Source organism: Semicossyphus pulcher, unplaced genomic scaffold (assembly GCF_022749685.1).
Source record: "Semicossyphus pulcher isolate SPU_LCO1_2020_fin unplaced genomic scaffold, fSemPul1.0.p SCAF_4, whole genome shotgun sequence".
NCBI lineage: Eukaryota > Metazoa > Chordata > Actinopteri > Labriformes > Labridae > Semicossyphus > Semicossyphus pulcher.
This window is the reverse complement of record NW_027211715.1, coordinates 28,168,094-28,186,958: the sequence shown is the minus strand read 5'-3', so window position 1 is coordinate 28,186,958 and position 18,865 is coordinate 28,168,094. Positions and strand designations below refer to the sequence as shown.

At 41.1% G+C, this 18,865-nt stretch overlaps 1 protein-coding gene across 3 annotated transcripts in view; it reads left to right on the top strand.

Annotated features, from left to right (window-relative positions):
• LOC138607462 (discs large homolog 1-like protein) overlaps nt 1-18,865 on the top strand; it is a 126,686-nt gene that overhangs the window by 65,839 nt on the left and 41,982 nt on the right. For all 3 annotated transcript variants that reach the window (XM_069680075.1, XM_069680077.1, XM_069680076.1), the window contains 7 exons: nt 8,427-8,480; nt 10,900-10,950; nt 13,332-13,456; nt 14,665-14,834; nt 15,332-15,468; nt 17,289-17,433; nt 18,513-18,645. In XM_069680075.1, coding sequence (XP_069536176.1) covers nt 8,427-8,480; nt 10,900-10,950; nt 13,332-13,456; nt 14,665-14,834; nt 15,332-15,468; nt 17,289-17,433; nt 18,513-18,645 — 815 coding nt within the window. The remainder of the gene's footprint in view (nt 1-8,426; nt 8,481-10,899; nt 10,951-13,331; nt 13,457-14,664; nt 14,835-15,331; nt 15,469-17,288; nt 17,434-18,512; nt 18,646-18,865) is intronic.

Below are 18,865 nucleotides of genomic sequence, written 5' to 3'. Positions count from 1 at the left end.
GTGTGTTGTGTTGGCCTCAACAAAGATTTAGCACACAAGCAGTGAGACACACTCTCTCAAGGAACTAGGCCAATGCATAGAGACACACACACACAAACACACAGCAGGCATTTCATAGACTGTATTCCAGCTGACCCGGCCTGGCATGTGATGCTTTAAAAGAACAAGACAAAGGTTGATGGAAGAGACGGCCCTTAGCCAATCACAGCTCTCCGTTCATTGTACACACACAGGGATACACACACACTGGCTGAGCTCTGAGCGCTGTATCACTGTCCCTGGTTGCATATCGATTAGTCATGCCTGGCTGCTGTCATGTGCAGGAGTCCAGGGAAGCCCCTAATTGGCTAGCCAGGAAAGAGAGGGAGAGGGGGAGAGTTGAAGAGAGAGAGAGGGACAGACACTGAAAGAGGGAGGCAGCATTAAAAGATGAGGGTGGCTGAGAAAGAGAATTGTGCTTAGAGTTGTCTGATATAGAATCATGGATGGAGCAAATTAACATGAGAACGGAAATCAAATAGTATCTGACTGAACTACTGTTTTACTGTCTCTACTCTTCTTCTGGATATTTGAATCAAGCGGCATCATCTTCCAGCCTGTCGGATACAAAGCAGGAGTTCGCAAAATATAGGTGGACAATACGAGTTACTCTGAATGACTGACTAGTCACGTGATGACATAGACAAATCTTCCATTGGAGCGCACAAACTGACTTGCGTCCTCTACAGAAACAGACACATCCTGAGATGAGGCAGAACGGAAAGGATACTCAACTTGTCCAAGTGGTCCTGGTGCTTTTTTTTGTGATGCACCTTATATCTTACAACTGACCCTGCAAACCTGAGGAGCGATAAGAGGGTCAAGGTGCCTCTAAGGGAAGAAAATGAAGAAGAGGAGTGTTGGATATCGCACTAAATGATGATAAAGGATGATGCTTTACTTTTCAGGTCTCTCTGATGCTCTAATCCATTTGGGCGGAAGAAATGGAAAGCATGCCTACGAAGGAGGGATTGTATTAACTTTTCTTACATTCAAGTAATCTTAACACCCTGAGACACACTAATATACAGGAGAGAGAGAGGGGAAAGGCAGGAATACTAATTTTGCGCTGGACACAGAAGAAGTTTGGATGTTCTGGAGAGGTGTGACCTACATTATTCGGACAAGTGATTCTGATGAGCTACTCCCTTTTGTCATCTCTGTAAAGAAGACGATGAGGTGCGAGCAACATTGAAAGATAAAGCGGATCTCTTTGTGACTTTTTACACATCTCTACAGCTATGACCACTTATTTCCACAACCATGAGTTCTGTTGTAGCCCGAAGAAGCCCAGCAGTGGCTCCACTAAAGGCAAATCTGGCAAAGGCAAGTCCAAATCAGGGAAGGGACATTCTCACTCGAAGCACAACCAGAATTTGCTGCAAATACAGAAGCCGAATCACCAGCTTCAACTTTCACCGCTGCACTCACCCAATCACCATCCCCATTCACAGAAACACGGCTGCCGTTCGCCGAAACACCTGCTTCCCTCTCCCTCTCCTAGCTACTACCACATTGCACCACCGTCTCCAACTCGTCAGTTAGGTCCGCCATCGCCGACTTTTCAACTGGGTCCACAATCACCTAATCATCTACTGCACTCGCCAAGCCACCCCCAGCTTCACCTCTCACCAAGCCATCAACAACTGCAGCATCATTGTCAAAACCAGCAACAGTACCATCCACCTGCCTCGCCAAGTCCCCTGCTTACTTCACAATCGACACATCAACTCTTCCACCACCACCAACAACCCCAGCAGCAGATGCAGCTTCACTCACCAAGCCACCACTCGTTGTTCCAGCAGTACCAAAACCACCACCACCAACAGTACCCTCCTCCTCTTCCTCACGCCTCACAGTCGCTGTCAATCCACCCTTTTCACTCCCCACAGCTCCCACTCTGTGCAGCATTGGGTGGATATGGGTGGAGTACACTGCCAACTAACCTGGCCAACAGGGGCTCCAGAGGAAAGTTTCCCAATCTGCGGGACAGTGTAAATAAGAGTCCCACAAAGAGCAAAGGCAAGGGCAAGGCTGGGAACAAACCCTGGCCCAATGACACGCATATCTGGACCGCACACCCAATGGAAACGCCTCTCTTACACCACTTTCCACCAATACAGGCCCACGTGCAGGTAGGTTTGATGGATGAACAGATGCATCGATAAATACAGATAGTTTGAGGTTACTGATTTAAGGGGAGGCCTGCATGTGTACACTTGACAAATTACATCTACCAACTTCAGAAACAAAGGAAGATGCCATGATGTTAAAGAACACAGGTTGTGATAATTAGACATGGACTCAAATTCAAACTCTCTAACTGTGGTAGTTGTAAAAACCATTACACACCAAGTTCTACACAAATAAGATGTCAAATTAGATTATATACAATATTGCAAATAAATGGAAACTTTCACTTTAAACTGGAGGCAGCAGATCCACTGAGTCTTCACTGCGTTTATCTTATTGTTGATATTGCTTGATGACACTTGCATACTCCAAAGGTTGCCTGCTGCTGGCCAAGTTTAGGATGGTGGTGAGATGAGGTCAAGTTAAATGGCATGTATGCCATAGACTGCAGAAAGAAGTGGATCATGTAGCAGCCATGACTTCATCTATTGGTTTGACGACCAATTTGTTGAAGCCTTGATATTTTTTGTTAGAACCAGAAATGACCATATGTGGACGAGAGGGTGGATATGCATTGCTAGGCCTCTATCCTGATTGGCAGGATGCTGGTGTAGCGACTTGTCAATGGTGAGCTAGCTTTTGGAGCCAAATAAGCATGTGTTCTTTGTTGTCTAATGTTGTGTACAAATATTGGTAGAAGGATTCACTTTGTCTACTAGGGTTAGTATTATGTTGGGTAATTGGTCACATGACAAGGGAACAAATGGTTCTTGCAGTAATTTACTATAAACTTACCACAGGATCACAGCAACAGCATTAGATTAATCAGTATGCACTTTCTGTATGATTCGTCCTTGCAATAAATGGGAACATCACCCAAATATATTTTTATTCTGGACATTACGTATTGGATATGTTTCAAGACCTTCTCACACACCTATGCAAGTGACTAAAGTTGATCGATTGGAACATTGGGCAGTTACTACAGTAGCCACACCCTAAGTCATACCCTGCTTTACAGCCCTTTTTTACCAGGACCATAACTTACAGAAGTACATCATGTTGTATTGAAGAGGACTTGTAACTAGCTGGGACCACTTCTTTGTACAGAAATGTGTTGCATTTTCACAGTATTCGATTTACTATATTTAAAAGTAAAATGTAATTTTAGAAGACATCGATTGTTGGACAATTTACCACGTACTATCAAGACACTTGAATCCCCCAAAAGTGGAAAGATATTTGAAAAGGAACAATGGGACGAAGAGAAAAGGGAAGAAATGTCATTTGTGCTATGAGTCGGCATCAAACTCACAATATGACCTTGTGATATGATCCACCTAGTGCACCGGCTGATGTAAACAAACCCTAAGTGTTGTACTTACATCTGACCACAATGGTGTATTGGCTTTGCAGAAGTGGAAGATCTCTGCAGTGATGTTGCCATTATCTCAGCCCTGCTACACTGCTGTTTCACATAAACCTGCATTCCAAGTTATCTACAGAATGGTAAAGGCACAGTGTATAAAGGTTTTGACTTTTCTCTGAGGGTCCATGTCAATAATTTTTAAGAAACATGGGAAACACTGATCAACTGAATCTGGGTAAATGAGAGGTTGACCAAAAGAAAAGGCTACTGTTCAAAGACTACACATCAAAGAATGATGATAAATAGCAGTGAAAAAGTGGTTATGTGGTTCTCAATGGTTCAGTTCAACTTCCAAATGATATTATCAAGAGACTTAAACTCTCCAATAAGAGATGAAGAAAAAATACAGCATGCCAGCTGCCGTTTATTAACTTTTGGTCCTTATTGTACTGTACATCTGCTGCAGGCTCAGTGATCAGGGTTAGCATGTAGTGATAGTCTGATTAGCGTGATTAGCACGGCTGTCCTGATTCGATTAGAGTCCCGCTCCATCTGATTAATTCATTAGCCAAATGAAGTTTCGTTTCACATTAGGAAGACAGAGTGAAAAGTGATATTAGGAGTGGAGTATTTGGGGAAATGAACATGTTCTTTATCTCTTAACACTGGCTTTTCTGTACTTTAATTAAAATGTTATGTAGTTTTGGCCAAGTGAGTTGAGATGTCAGAGAAACAATGCTATGAATTAGGTATTTAGGCATTGCAAATGTTGTCGTGCAACACTCGTAATTCAGCACAATTTCATTTAAAAATGTTCCTTTCTCACCTTGGATTTTTTATGTTCCTTCGTAGGCATGCTTTCCATATTTTAAAGCATAAATGCAACCTGTCTTGCTTTGTCACCTGGCCTTGCTGTCTATTACAGACAGACAATGTCCCATTCATGTTCTGCTGCTTTCAATCAGAACGCCCTTTCTAATACATGGTGGTTATACATATACATGGTTTTTCATATAGTTAGAAAATGATAATGGTTTGGGTAAATATAATAATACTCTGTTGAGTGTGGGTTGAGTGTGAGTTCTCTCTGGGTACTCGGGCTTCCTTGTTAGGTTTATTGGTTTCTCTTAAATTGCATGTAGGTGTAATTGTGAGTGTGAAAGGTCGTCTGTCTCTGTGTGTCAGCCCTGTGAATGACTGGCGGCCAGTTCAGGGTGTACCCCGCCTCTCGCCTAACGACTGCAGGTATGGGTTAATGTTGAGTCTCATACTGGATACAAACCCTGGTTTCCTTGATGAAGGTCCGACATATAAGTCACCTGACATGGGCCAATGTACTGGACAGCCAAAGCAGTTGCCTGTGAATCTATTTTTGTGTTTACATTGAAGCTTGTCTTGCTTTTCATATGGACACTAAAGTTAGCCTTTAGCTGATGGGTCTCATACAGAGAGGAGCGTAGCAAAGCGTATATGTATGTACATGTGAATGTGGATGTGAGTTTGTGCATGACATCATATGGCACATTGAACTGAATACTCAATGGACTGCTGTACACGATCGCTTGATTGCTGTTTATCCAATTATGGTTCATCTGCTAATTGGTAATCTAATTACTGTGATGATGGTGTTGAAGCTGAACTGAGCAACCTGCGTTGATTGAAACTCATCTCCTGAGGCCTACTCACTCACACACACACACACACACACAGACACACACACACCCCTACTCAAACATATCTTAATCCTGCTTAGAGAAATGAGAAATATAATAAAAGCTCTTGTACGTCTCTTTGTCTGATGAGACGAACCAGGGATAGCCTGGATCTCTTTCTAAGCTGTGCTGTGCTGAACCAGGCCATAATGCCATGGTAACAAAGCTGCTGTAACAGCAATTATGTAACAACTAGCAATCACTTGAACAGAGCAACAGAAACGCTGTCTGCATATAAATGTTGTGCATGTTTGTTGTGTATTTATGTGTGAGCGGCTTGTTTGTTTATATTTGCACATTTGTTCTTTTGGCCTTTTTCATGTAACACACACATCCACAAACACTGACACACTCGTATTGACGTTACATAAGGGTGCAGTCTGACATGGCGTGTCAAAGGAATCACCAGCTGACTAACACACTGGATTTGTCGCTCAGGGAATGACGCACACACACAAAGACGTTGTGCGCTGTGTACAGTGCTGCTGTTACATTTGTGTAGGAGTCAGGGAGGGTTCAGACAGGTGACGATCAAGTTAGCTTTCAGAGGGTAACTGGCATCAACGTACGTTAGCTTCAGGGGATTCAAATAGAAACAAAACACTTAACATCCTTCAACCTTTCAGAATGTTCGAGGTCTTTGTACAGTCACTGTTGTTTACCTTCCAAACCATATTGACTGTTTATATTGACTAAATGTTTAGATACAGGGCGGAGAATTGTTTGTTAATCTTTGGTAATTTGATTGCATGAAGCTGATCAAAATACTTGCCGTTTGGCCTCATGACCCCACAGCACAAACAATATTTTGCATAACAGAAGATAAGCATATTATTTAATCGTGCAGTGACCTCTCTGTTTAATCGGGGGCCCCATGGGGTATTAATTGGCCCTGATGGGACATTTTCAAATGCTGCTTTCAAATACAGTTTCTGAGACATTGTTAATCTTTGATGTCCGTCACAGTTATATAGATCACATGTCAAGTGCCCCAGCCAGATGAAAATAACTTTGAGTTAGGGCTGAAAAAATATGTAATTGCAATAATTTTGACTTATATTGCAATTTCGACATGATTTGCGATATTAAAGGAAAAGATAATTTTTTCATGATTGTTCTCATTTTCACTGAAAAACAAATTACCGTGATTATGGAGTGATTTTTTGCGGGGATCTGTACCAAACAAAGATATTTGATACTTGACGAGTACATCATGAATGGTGTGTAGGCCAGAACGTCTCCGCAGCACTTTTATTTTGACACACAATTTACCTTTAACAAATATTGCGCCTCCCAGTAGGCCATTTCGATAAAATTTCAATTACTTGTTTACGCCTACTTTGAGTACAATTTTGTAATCAGTGTTGACTGCAGAATACAATGACACATTTTTGAGGTACTGCTACTTAAATATTATTTCCTGCTGCTATAAATTTTTACTTTAACTTTCCTCATTTCAGAGGAACATTTTACTTTTTACTGGATTTATTCAAAAGCTGTATTCAGTTTCAAATGGAGGTTTGACATACAAATCACATGATAATACCTTCAAATAGGATGCACTGATACTTATTAAATCACAGTTAAACAGTATCCTAATGGCTATTACAAGTTTTTGGCCTCGGTAAACTCTGGTCAGTACTTTTATTTTTCATACACTCTAAGTACATTTTGTAGCGTCTTTAACCACATGCTCTTATGGCCTGAGAGATTACGTGCAGCACTGCTGAGGTTAAAGGTCAAAGACCCGAATAAAGTACAAAACGTATTATTGGTACGCTTCTTGGAGACCTCAGAATACCTGTCGCTTCGTACAGAAAATAATGAAACTGTTATTATACTAACACAGTTGTAACCATCACCATTCACACAATGCTGCAGCTGCAGCTGACAGCAGAGCCCCTGACTGTCTCCTCATTATCCACAAACTCTACTGTATGACTCCCCCTCCTCTCCATCTCTCCTTTTACAGTCTTTCTCTACTTCTTTCTCCCTCTGTTAAATTCTATTCTTTTATTACTCATGTCTGTGTGCATCTGTCTGCTCCCTCTGCTCCTCACTGTTGTTGTTGTTGAGCGGGCAGATTTGACTCCTCCCCCCCCGTACCTTTAATCCCTCTGATCCCCTCTCTCTCTCTTTCTCTCCCCATCTCTCTCTTTCTGTTCCCATGTGGGATCAAGCATCCTGTCAGCTTGACTGACAGACAGTTGGACATGTGGTGGAGAGATAGAGAGAGGATGTGTGTTTGTGTGTGTGTGTGTGAGAGAGAGAGAGATAAAGGAGTGAAAAGGGAGGGAGAGAGGTAGAGATTAGTGCAGAGGGAGAGTTGTATTGCTGCTCTGTTGCACATCGATGCCGTGTAGTGAAGTCAGGGCGGACTGTCCATTTGGTTAGCCAACTTGTTTGATGCTTGGTTAGCTTGTTCGTCTGCAAACTTTTTTTTTTGGGCTGCAGAACGAGAGCCGGAGCACCAGATTATCTCACACGGACTGGCTTTCTCTTTGCCGGTTTCTCGGAAAAGACGAAAGCTGCAGACGCTGGAATTGAGAGCGAGCACTAAATACTTTCTGAGGGAGAGTGTGAGAGCAGACGTGGGACTAGTGTGGGATGATAAGATGGGGGCCTTTTCAAACACAAGGAGAAAAAGATGCATTGTGGTTTTTCACTAGCTTGTTTGAGGTTTGTCATTGGGCAGGAAGCAAGAATAACAATCATGTCAATCACCTCCTGCTGCTCTAACCCTGGCTGTGCTGTGCTGGGCTGAACCAGGCCATAATGCGGTTGACATAAGAGGACGATCTAAGATGTAGAAGTACAGGCTATTGAGATGCAGTACTGAATCGCTAAGAGTACTTTTTCAGAGCTTTATAAAACTCTCTGGTCGGTTGCAGTGCTGTGCTTGCAGAGTAGTACATAAGTGTTGTCCACTGTAAGGGCTGTGCAGCATGTCATGTGGTGTATGCAGTCGCTCCGTGGTGGTAATCTGTAGCAGATGTACTCGACATGCTCTACCAAAACATGAGACGAGTAAGTCACTGTAACAGATCTCTGCGTACGTGTGTTTATGTGTTACTTAAGTTAACCATCATCGTCAGTCTTGGTGAAATGTGTCTGTCTTTGGTCTCCTTCAGATTAAAAGCATTCATTAACTTTACTGTTCTCTGTCTTTGCAGGCCAACCCCCCTCCAGTGGTGGTCAACACCGACAGCGTCGATACCCCCCCATATGTGAGTACTGATTCAACCTCTACTAAAAAAAACCCCTATTAAACTGTGTCCTTTGCCCCCTGCTGATACTGTTACATCACAGCAGCCATTTTTGGATTTTATTGAATTTGTGTTTAAAGAGTTCCCTGAAAAAGGGGGGGGGGGGGGGCGGTAAATCATTCATTCATTCATTCAACCTTCATTTAAATCTTAAAGAATCATTGAGGGCATGCCCTCATTTTCCAATCACACAGATTCAAGATCAGTGGTCCTGAGCTTTGATCTTTGACCTTTCTAGCTGGAGCTAGCCTCATGTTCATAGTATAGGTCAGGCGTATTGAATTCAATATTTATAAGCGCAAGATTTTAACCTATACACTTTCTGCCTTTAACCTCTAAAGCTTAAAGTTTAACTGTGCAAACAATGCAACTTTTTTATCTTACAGAAAAGTAGGCTGATGTTTTAGTGTTTTATATTCTGGTTCAGTCTCCAGATTAGTATTTCTGTGCTAAATGATCAAAGGGACAGATTGACATTGAACAGGTCTGGTAGAGGTAAATATGGAGAGTGTAACATAAAACATAAAGCTTAACTAATGCAGCAAATTCTATCAAACGCTCCTTCTTACAGTAAATGGATATTTTAGGCTGACCTACGGCTCTCTGGTGAGGTCATGTGGAGGCCTCTAATGTGGTGATTTGCAGTTCATTCATTTATGAATGAATCATAGAAGATAACAGAAGACATGCTGCTTGCTATCAAGCATTGTCTTAATATCAAGCAGTGTTTAAATGAGCATATAAACTGAAGGTTTTTCTGGAAACGGCTTTACTAAATACTTGCTAACAGTAAATCAGGAAATGACCTTTTTCTTTAAGCTGCACCAATCACAGATATTTTAGTTTCCACATTACTCTGATGTATTTGGAGGTATGAGCTCCGAAATATCCCAGACAGCACCTTAATACAGAAGCAGGTATAACCTTCAGGGTTGCCACTGTAATACATTTCAACTGATACGAGTTTATAAGGTTTCTGTTCATTCAAGACATTTAAAATAGATTATTTTACGTTTGTAAAGAAAGATGTTTTTTTCTACAGTGTTATAAATATATTTCTAATCATGTACCGAGCTTTTATTTGTAATTCCATTAGTTTTCAGATTACAGTTTTATAGCACAAACTTGGAGGTTGTACTTGAAATGTTGAGTAACTATGATCATTCTCCACCATAAAAAGTGCACAATGGTGATAGCAGCGTCCTGGATTTGGACAGAAATCACCGTCCAGAATTAGATGGATCCAGATGTCATTTTACTGGTAGCCAGCTGCCACTGAGAGTCTGTGTCTGTCGTTGTTAGATAAGTTTATTATGTAATTACTGTGGAATTACTCCCCGCTGAATATGCCTGTAATATCACACAAAGAGAGAGACACAAAGATTTGTCTCGCGCAAATCTCACTGAAATGACCGTTGACTTTTATTTTCTTCCAAAGACATGAGATTCATGCACGTAACAAAAACAGGAAGCTGTTTCCTTTAATTGCTTTTGATGCTTTTTAAAGCAAAAACAGGTTTTTCTCCTTAATATTACCACATAATCCTATTTTATCTTACACTAAGTAAGTTAAGTAAGAGTGTATGTTCGGTGACAGCGGACACACACTGCTGCACATGCTGGAAGCTTGTGCCCTCTGTTTGAAACCACAGAAATTCAAAATCTAAACTAATCTGAGCGCACAGAGACACAGATTACAGCCAAAGGGATTACATGGGCCATTGGGATGCCACTCGACCACTGCGTGTGTGTTCGTGTGTGTGTGTGCGCAGCTATAGCAGCAACAGGGCACTCATCTCCCAGTATAAACTCAAAATATAGAATCCTCAGCTCGGGTCAGCTTTATTTCTGTGTGCTATTAATTCACTCAGAAAATAAAGATTTATTAATGTGTTTTATAGTACAGGCAGTCCTGGCCGGGCAGCGTGATTGGCTCCCGGGTAATTCATCAGGGATGTTCTTAAATATGACATCAGAGATACATCATCACTAATACGCATTACCGAGTTAATCTCAGGGATTCATGCGTCATTCATAGAACAAATGTCTAAATTCACTTTTCTCTAGCACGGAAATTTGTTCCATACACTTTGTTTTACCGTCTGAGTCAATTAAAGATCAGATAATCAGCCCTCATTTTGTTTCAGGATTTAGAGAGGAAAAGGTTTACAACAATGGCGACTATACTGGCACATAGATGTAATAGAGGAACAGTTAGAACGTTAATAATCATGAAAGTTTAAAGCAACACACCGACCCAGAAAAAAGCACTGAATTATGAATATCCAAAGCTTCAACTCAAAGGAGCGTTTAAGTGTCCATTACAGGAAACAGCTGAGCTCTTTATTGACGCACCTCTCCTTCTCTTCCTCTCTGACAGGCCAATGGAACAGAAGCAGACTATGAGTATGAGGAAATCACACTGGAGCGGGTAAGAACTTTCATACAGTCATTAAATGAAAAACATGCTTGTCTGTTATACACACCAGCCCTTCTCAGTATCCCCATCTGTTCAGACTCACCCCTGTCCTCCCCCATCACTCCCCCTTAATCACACCAGAAACATCACCAGTGGTGCAGAAATTATGAGCGCCTCTTTATTCTAAACTGTGAGAAATGGTGAGACAAAAACATGCAAACAAAGGATGAGATGGTTTAAAAATATTTCCTCTAAGATAGCTATTGATAGGACATTTATTTTTGAAACAGGTAATTTTAGCTGGAGATTTGAATGAGCTGATGTTGACATCTTTTAGCCCGCCAGAGTGGGAATTTATGGGAAGAGAGAGGCTGGGGATGACATGCAGCAAAAGGCAGAGCGTTGGGGTCAAACTGTGCCTTTGGGACTGAGCCTCTGCACATGCGACACCCCGTTCAACAGCTGAGCTAAACCAGCTCCCCAAGCCTGCTTCATTTTGATAACATCACCAAATCTATTAGAACATATTATAAGTCAAACTAAAAAACAAGCATTAGATCATTTGACTATTGTGCAATAACTCATCTGTGCAATAATCTGACTTTGCTGTACTTAATCTGGCAATTATATTGAATTCTGACATTCATATTTAAATCACCATAGAGCCCATTTCTCAGCATTTTTATATTTTATCTCTATTTCTTATTATTGTATATATACTGCACATACTTGACACATTTCTTACTTCTATTTTTATGTCATGCTTTCTCTCTGTGTCAGAGCAACTGTAACGCCCGAATATCCCCTGGGCATAAATAATGTATTTCTGATTCTAATGTTACCTACATATCCTTAATGTCAAGTCAGTTAATATATTTCAAATAACCATTGTAGAACATAGAAAATTCAGTGTCTTGCAAAGCGTGAAAGTCAATTATATTCTATACAAATCGTATTTTTCCTTTACAGTCTGTACAGCAGTAGACAGCCTCTCTCCTGACTTGAAGTGATGCTAAAAAACAAACATTCTAAAAACATCTGTTCTACCTTGTGAGATGTCTTAAACTCTTCTGTGCATCTGCTGTTTTTGCAAAGTTTCGAGCACCTGCTTATCATTTGCAGAGAATAAAAACACACTTGGTTGCTATATCTTAGGAAAAGGTGTGTCACCATTGAGGGTCTAACAGTTAGACGCCTTCATTTGGATGAGGAAAAACCTCTTAAAAGACACGATTAACAGAAAAAACAGGAGGAGGGATCACTCTCCCAGACTTTCTATACAGAATAGCGATAAACATATTACTTCGTTCATGAGCTATAGCCATTGAAAGTAAATGAAAACATTTTTAAAAGGTTAGCTTAAAGGTTGTTACATACAGGAGTCGGTTTATAACAATGGTGTCGTCGAGTCTTAACAAAGCAAACATTTGTCCAGAACCTAAAGAATGTGTCACTAACAGTTTGGGCTGTCATATATAGAAGTGAATGAAGGGTTAACATAATTAAAACGTCCATCACAATGGGATGTTTTAAGCACAGAAACAACATGAGATGCAGTAAATGTTTTTATATAAAGGAAATGACCCTTTAGTTTTATATACCCCTACCTCTCACTGAAGCCTTACTACATGGGAAAGTGATTTTATATGCTATCAGAAGTTTCTTTCTGATCGTCTTCTTCTCTCTAATTCTAGAAGAAATCAAAAATCAGTAGTTAAGATGTCTTTTTCACAGCTTCTTTGTTCTCATTTATCTCAGTCCTCCCCTCCATCCCATTATTCTGCTCTGCCTTCACTGTGTCCCACCACCGGTCCGACTCTGCTGACCCTATTTCTCCGTCCTCTCTATTCCTCGTCCATCCTTTCCTGCTTTCTTTTTCCTGATTCAAACCCCCCCCAACCCTCCCTCATTATATTCCCCTTTCTCTCTCCCCCGAGGCTCTCTCTCTCTCTGTCTCTCTTTCTCTATTCTCCTGTGACCTGGTTCTGTCTGCATGACGGGATCTGCTTTAAAGACACCACGGACATACACGCGAACACAGGCACAGGCATTACATGAGTAGTTTTGAACCCGGTGACAAAGAATAACCCTGAAGAAGGTGGGGATCAATCAGCTATTTTGATAATAAATTACTTGTCTCTGATTCTGGCTTCTTAAACTTTTTTAGTCCTCTTTGACAGCAAATATCTTTGGGTTGGGTTTTTAACCCTTTAGGGATATTTTATAGACGGAACAACCAATCAATTAATCCAGAAAATAGTGAATAATAAAAACAACTGTTAGTTGCAGCCCTACTTCTAACATCAGAGTATATCTTTTTAAACCACTACCTATGTTCACATGGATTTCGTTGTTCCCATTTAAACGCACTCTGCTTCTGTGTGTGTGTGTAGGGTAACTCAGGTCTGGGGTTCAGCATCGCAGGAGGGACTGATAACCCTCACATCGGAGAAGACCCCTCTATCTTCATCACCAAGATCATACCTGGAGGGGCCGCAGCCCAGAATGGACGACTCAGGTACACACACACACACACACACACACACACACACACGCATACATACATACATACTATAAAGGGTGAAAAGAGTCATGGAATAACACACACACGTACGTTCTTTCAATTGTGTGTGAATAAACTTACCTGTGTTCATATTGGCATCATTTGAAGAATCACAAAACACACATACTTTAGATGAAAAAAAATTAACATTGAGGTTGCAATATGTTATCGAGTTAAATATAGCAACACATTCATCCATTATCTATACAGCTTATCCTGTTCAGGGTTGCGGGGGTTGGATCCTATCCCGGCTGTCATTGGGCGAGAGGCGGGGTTACACCCTGCACTGATCGCCAGTCAATCAGAGGGCCGACACGTAGAGACAGACAACCTTTCACGCTCACACTCACACCTTCGGGCAATTTAGAGCCACCCATGAACCTAGCAAGCATGTCTTTGGACTGTGGGAGGAAGCTGGAGTACCGGGAGAGAACCCACACATGCACAGGGAGAACAAGCTCCACACAGAAAGGCCCACTTCGTCCGAACCGGGGTTCACACTAGGAACCTTCTAGCTGTGAGGCAACAGCACTAACCACTGCACCACCGCAGCTAACTAGACAAAATATTACAGTAAATCAATAAATAACTGTTCAAAAAAAATAAAAGCTTAAACAAGTTAATGTAAAAATAAATGAAAACAGACAGAAAAGAGGGCGTGCAATTCAAATTAAATATTGTATTTCTAACCTGTTTGTTGCCCAGAACAACAGTTGCAGAATAAGTTAATTCAAATTGATAAAAACATTTCATCATAACATCTAAATATGTTGCAAATTTGATCATCAGCACCTTTTTAAAGCTGCAAACACTCTCAAAATACAACAACACAGTTCAAACTTCTGTGCAGTGCCCTTTAAATGTTTTTGAAAAGCCGTATTCAACAAGGCAACATTAAACGTACATTACTGAAGTTACATGCAACCCAACAAACACAGTTAATATTTTGAAAATAGAGTATCTTCAAGTCACATTCAATTCAAATCTTCTTCAGAATTAAAGCTACTCGGGCACTAACACCACATTTATGAAACTGATCCAGCAAGTTCCTATAAATTAGTCTGGTTAGATTAATGTGGAGATATCGTTTAGCACTTGTCTTCACTATTCACTCTCAATGCAAGTCAAATGGCGTCTTTACTGTCCGTGTCTTTGCTGTGCAGGGTGAATGACTGTATAGTCCGGGTGAATGATACGGACGTCAGGGAGGTGACCCACAGCGGGGCTGTGGAGGCTCTGAAGGAGGCAGGAGGTCTGGTCAGACTTTGTATACGACGCAGACGGAGCCTCACTGAGAGAGTCATGGATATCAAGCTGGTCAAAGGGCCCAAAGGTAAGGTTTAACAGAGCTCTCACTGGAGGCTGAAAGTAGTAAAACACAGGCATATTATTATTGTTTTGGCTCCATTCCAGCACACTGAATCAGTGCTTTGAGATTAAAGTGCTGACTTTAGGCGTCTATGTTGTTTGAGGATGTTGAGAAGCTGCTGCAGGAGAAAGAATAAAGGAAATAAAGGCATCAGTTTGTGCTTAAAAGTGAGAAAGTATGAGGCACTGTTTTTTTTAAGTCTGCATGTTTCAGCAACAAAGGTCTTGTTAAATGTTTGAGCAGGGGAAAGCACAGATACAACACTTTAAGGTATTATACATCAGAGAGAATATGGTTTTCACTTTTGTTTAACACCCTGACATTGTACTAATTGGATTGTTTAAAGTGTTGTAACAACCAAACATGCAGGACTGCAGCAACTATACATTTCTGAAATAAAGCACTCTGTCAGGAACCCAGAGATTACAGCTAAAAGAAGATCTGTGTCTGTTTTCTCTCAGGGTTAGGATTCAGTATAGCAGGTGGAGTTGGAAACCAACATGTCCCGGGCGACAACGGCATCTACGTGACCAAGGTCATCGAGGGAGGGGCTGCACACAAAGATGGACGGCTACAAATAGGGGACAAACTTGTGGCTGTAAGAAACACCTTATTATTCTTTTTGATTCCTCCTCTCTCTCCTCGTCTGCTCCTGCAGTCAAGTATTTAGAGTGTACTTAACATCAAAGAAAATCCAGTTTTATTGGTGGACACAATGACACTGTTCGTTTTATACAAGAGAAATTTAATGAAATGGAAAAGCTTGCTTGAACAGCTTTCAGAATACAATATAAATTCAGGTTAATTAGTCCCATATCAGTAAAATATATCCCTTATATCTTCTACTCTTCATCATAGCCTAAAGGTAATATAACACAGAAGCAGACCCATTCAGCATAAACATAAATACAACATAATTAAGGCTTCTTCTCCATTATGTTGTTGTTGTTGTTGTTGTTGTTGTTTATTAACCAGCTCAGTGCAAACCCTTAGAACTTGGTGACGAAGCCACCTGGTAAACGTAGCTGAAAACTGATGTGGGGCTGGGTCAAAGATAACATACATATGATGGAGGTCTGCACAGCGTGGCCTTGTGCACCAGAATGTACAAATGAAGCTGTCTACATAGATTTAGTGATGGCCAACACACCAATTCATAAAGTGCACAGTGATGAGTGCAGGAGCCAGGCTTATAAATCAAAGTGCCATATGGTATACAGAATCTAAAAGCTGCAGTGGAGCACAAGAGGCAGCAAGCATGTAAACATCATCACAGTCTAAAACACTAAAAAGGTGTTTTTTCTGGATTACATGTGAACACAAGTCTTGTTACGAAAAATAAAACCTTTCCTTGGATTCAGTTTAATCACACTATTTTCTTGTGCATTTTGAAAACAACTTCATTATCCCACATAAATCCCCAAATACTTGATGACACTTTTTCAACTGCCTCTCCGTTTTGAGTGTAGATTTGTGTTACCTGTGCATTGGGAACAAGCCCTAGAAAAAGTTTATGCTTGGCATTTAAAGTTACTGGAACCCCTTCTTACGACACTTGAAGCTGTTGAAAAGGCTATCTGTTGTTCTGTAATAGCTGGGCTCCCAGAATTGGCAACTAAAGGTGCTTTTCAACCAAATGCACCAGGAACATTTAGTTCTAGGAACTTCTCTTCGAGGAACTAAATGGTTCCTGTGGCCCATTGTTGTCTGCGTTTCCACAGTGGCCCGGGGAGATTATGCAAATCAGGCCAAAAGCAACTGCACTACTGTGCCAGTCCAGTTGGTGGCAGTAAGAAAAAGATGAAGGCCATACAACAAAGCTTACGCCATAAAACGCGACGAACGGGCCGGTATCATTTGTGCGACACTACAGTTAGCCTGATAGCATGGAGGAGATTCAGCTCGTGCTGTTTTTGATCGAGCTTTTTTTGTATTGCAAATGGATTCATTGAATCAACACTGGAAAGTTGATGACAGTGAGCTTGCAGCTGCAGTGCTTTAAACATGGCGGGTGAAATAAAACGCTGCAAGTATTCGACCAATCAGAAACGATCAGCACTGCAGGCCCCATCCTGAAAGTTCCTGGACCTTTGGAAAGTACTACCCCCCAAGCAGGGACTTATCAGGGGGTAAATCAATTACCCTGGAACTAAATATAGACCCTGGTTCCTGTTATCGAAACGCACAGAGTTCCTCAAAAGGTTCCTGCTGTTAAAAAGCACCTTCAGTATGTGATTTTTAGCAATATATATTAAAATACATGTACAGACCAAGAATACAGACTAGACTGCACAATAGCATGCATTTTTGCAGCAGTTTGCTGAAGCTTGTATTGGACAAATTGCTGTCTACATGCTGACAGTGTGTACTTCCAATATGAATACATGGTAATACAGAATATGTCTTCATGTTTCACAGGTAAACGCCTCCTGTTTAGAGGAGGTCACTCATGAGGAGGCGGTGGCTGCCCTGAAGTCAACCCCTGACGTTGTTTACCTGCGTGTGGCCAAACATACCTCCCTTTTTATCAATGATAACTTCCCTCCACCCGACGTCACTAACTGTAAGTACACATACACCCAAAGCCTTACCCATAATGCAACAACTTTGCTTATGGATTATCTCATAACATGGGTTTTAAGCCTTTAGATTTCTTCACAACATCAGACACAAGTTGCAGAGAAATGTTGCTCAGTGAATGTAGCAGACTCTGAGAAGCTGAAGCACTTTAGGGCCAGATGGTGTCGGACTATAAAGAACAGAAGGAACAGAGCTGTTAATGGAGATTTTTGCTTAGAGTGGGTTGTTATAAGAAAGCTCCAATTTACTGTTGGCCTTTTCCAAAAACTCCCACTAGAACTGCTTCAGTACAGAAAGATCGAACTCGCCATCATCATCACATTAACCAACGCATAATTATGTTTCTCATGAGTTTTATTTTTAATGCTGAAGTGCGAGAGAAAGAAGCAAGACCAGGACAGGGAAAGTCGGGGTAAAGGGGGACACGGAGTACTGTTTAGCACGGATACCACAGGGGGCTGCTGTGTTTATTCTCATCGTATAGAGCCCTAAAAATGGCATGCATAATATTTACCAAACAATTTTGTCCTGCTGTAATCTCTGGATGGATTTGAGAAATTGCCATTTTCCATCAAGAACAAGAAAGTATGTTGCTAAGTAGATGTTACTTAGGGGAGAAGTTTCATTTCAGAACAAAGGAGGCTTTTAGGCCTTAAAGAGACAGCAGCTTAATCGGCTTGTTGCAGACAGAGGACGAACTGAGGGGCCAGCATAAGATAAATAAGGATTTATTAAAAAACAATGTAAGTTGGTCAGAAGCATAATATGTTTTGGTTTAAAAGCTGTAATGTTTTCATCAACCTGAAAGTTTTAAATGTGTTATATAAAAGACTGAGCATTTGGTCCACTGGAATACAGCCACCTGTCACTTCTACAAATCGGCATAATATCAAACACGTTGGCGGCATAATATCAAACATGTTGGCACATTACCTTACAGCATACATATATCACACCATAAAAACAACGTGATTGAATACACTCAGCCTTTAAAAGGAAAACATTGATGTTTTAGGTATGACAGTGTGGTAGAATTAAATAAAATGTGTGTGTCCCCTCCAGCCTACTCCCCACATCAAGACAACCATATAAGCCCTTACATGAGCGGCAGCCAATCAGTAAGCCCCGCCCCACTGACCACGCCCAGATACTCACCGCTGCCCAGGGCCATGGCCGGAGACGACGACATCCCCAGGTGAGCCCTCAAGCACATACACCTGCATGTTTATGGGACAAAACAAACAGAAGATTGATTTCATAATGTTCATTCCTAAAAAATGTATTTACATTTTAAACAGCAGCCTGGGGGTTGTATTACATTTCTCTGACAGGTGTCTTACACCTGCCTATTGTTGCTACTGTATTACTAGATAGGAGTTTTATTCGTGGAAATAGTCCCTCAGTTTTTAATGATG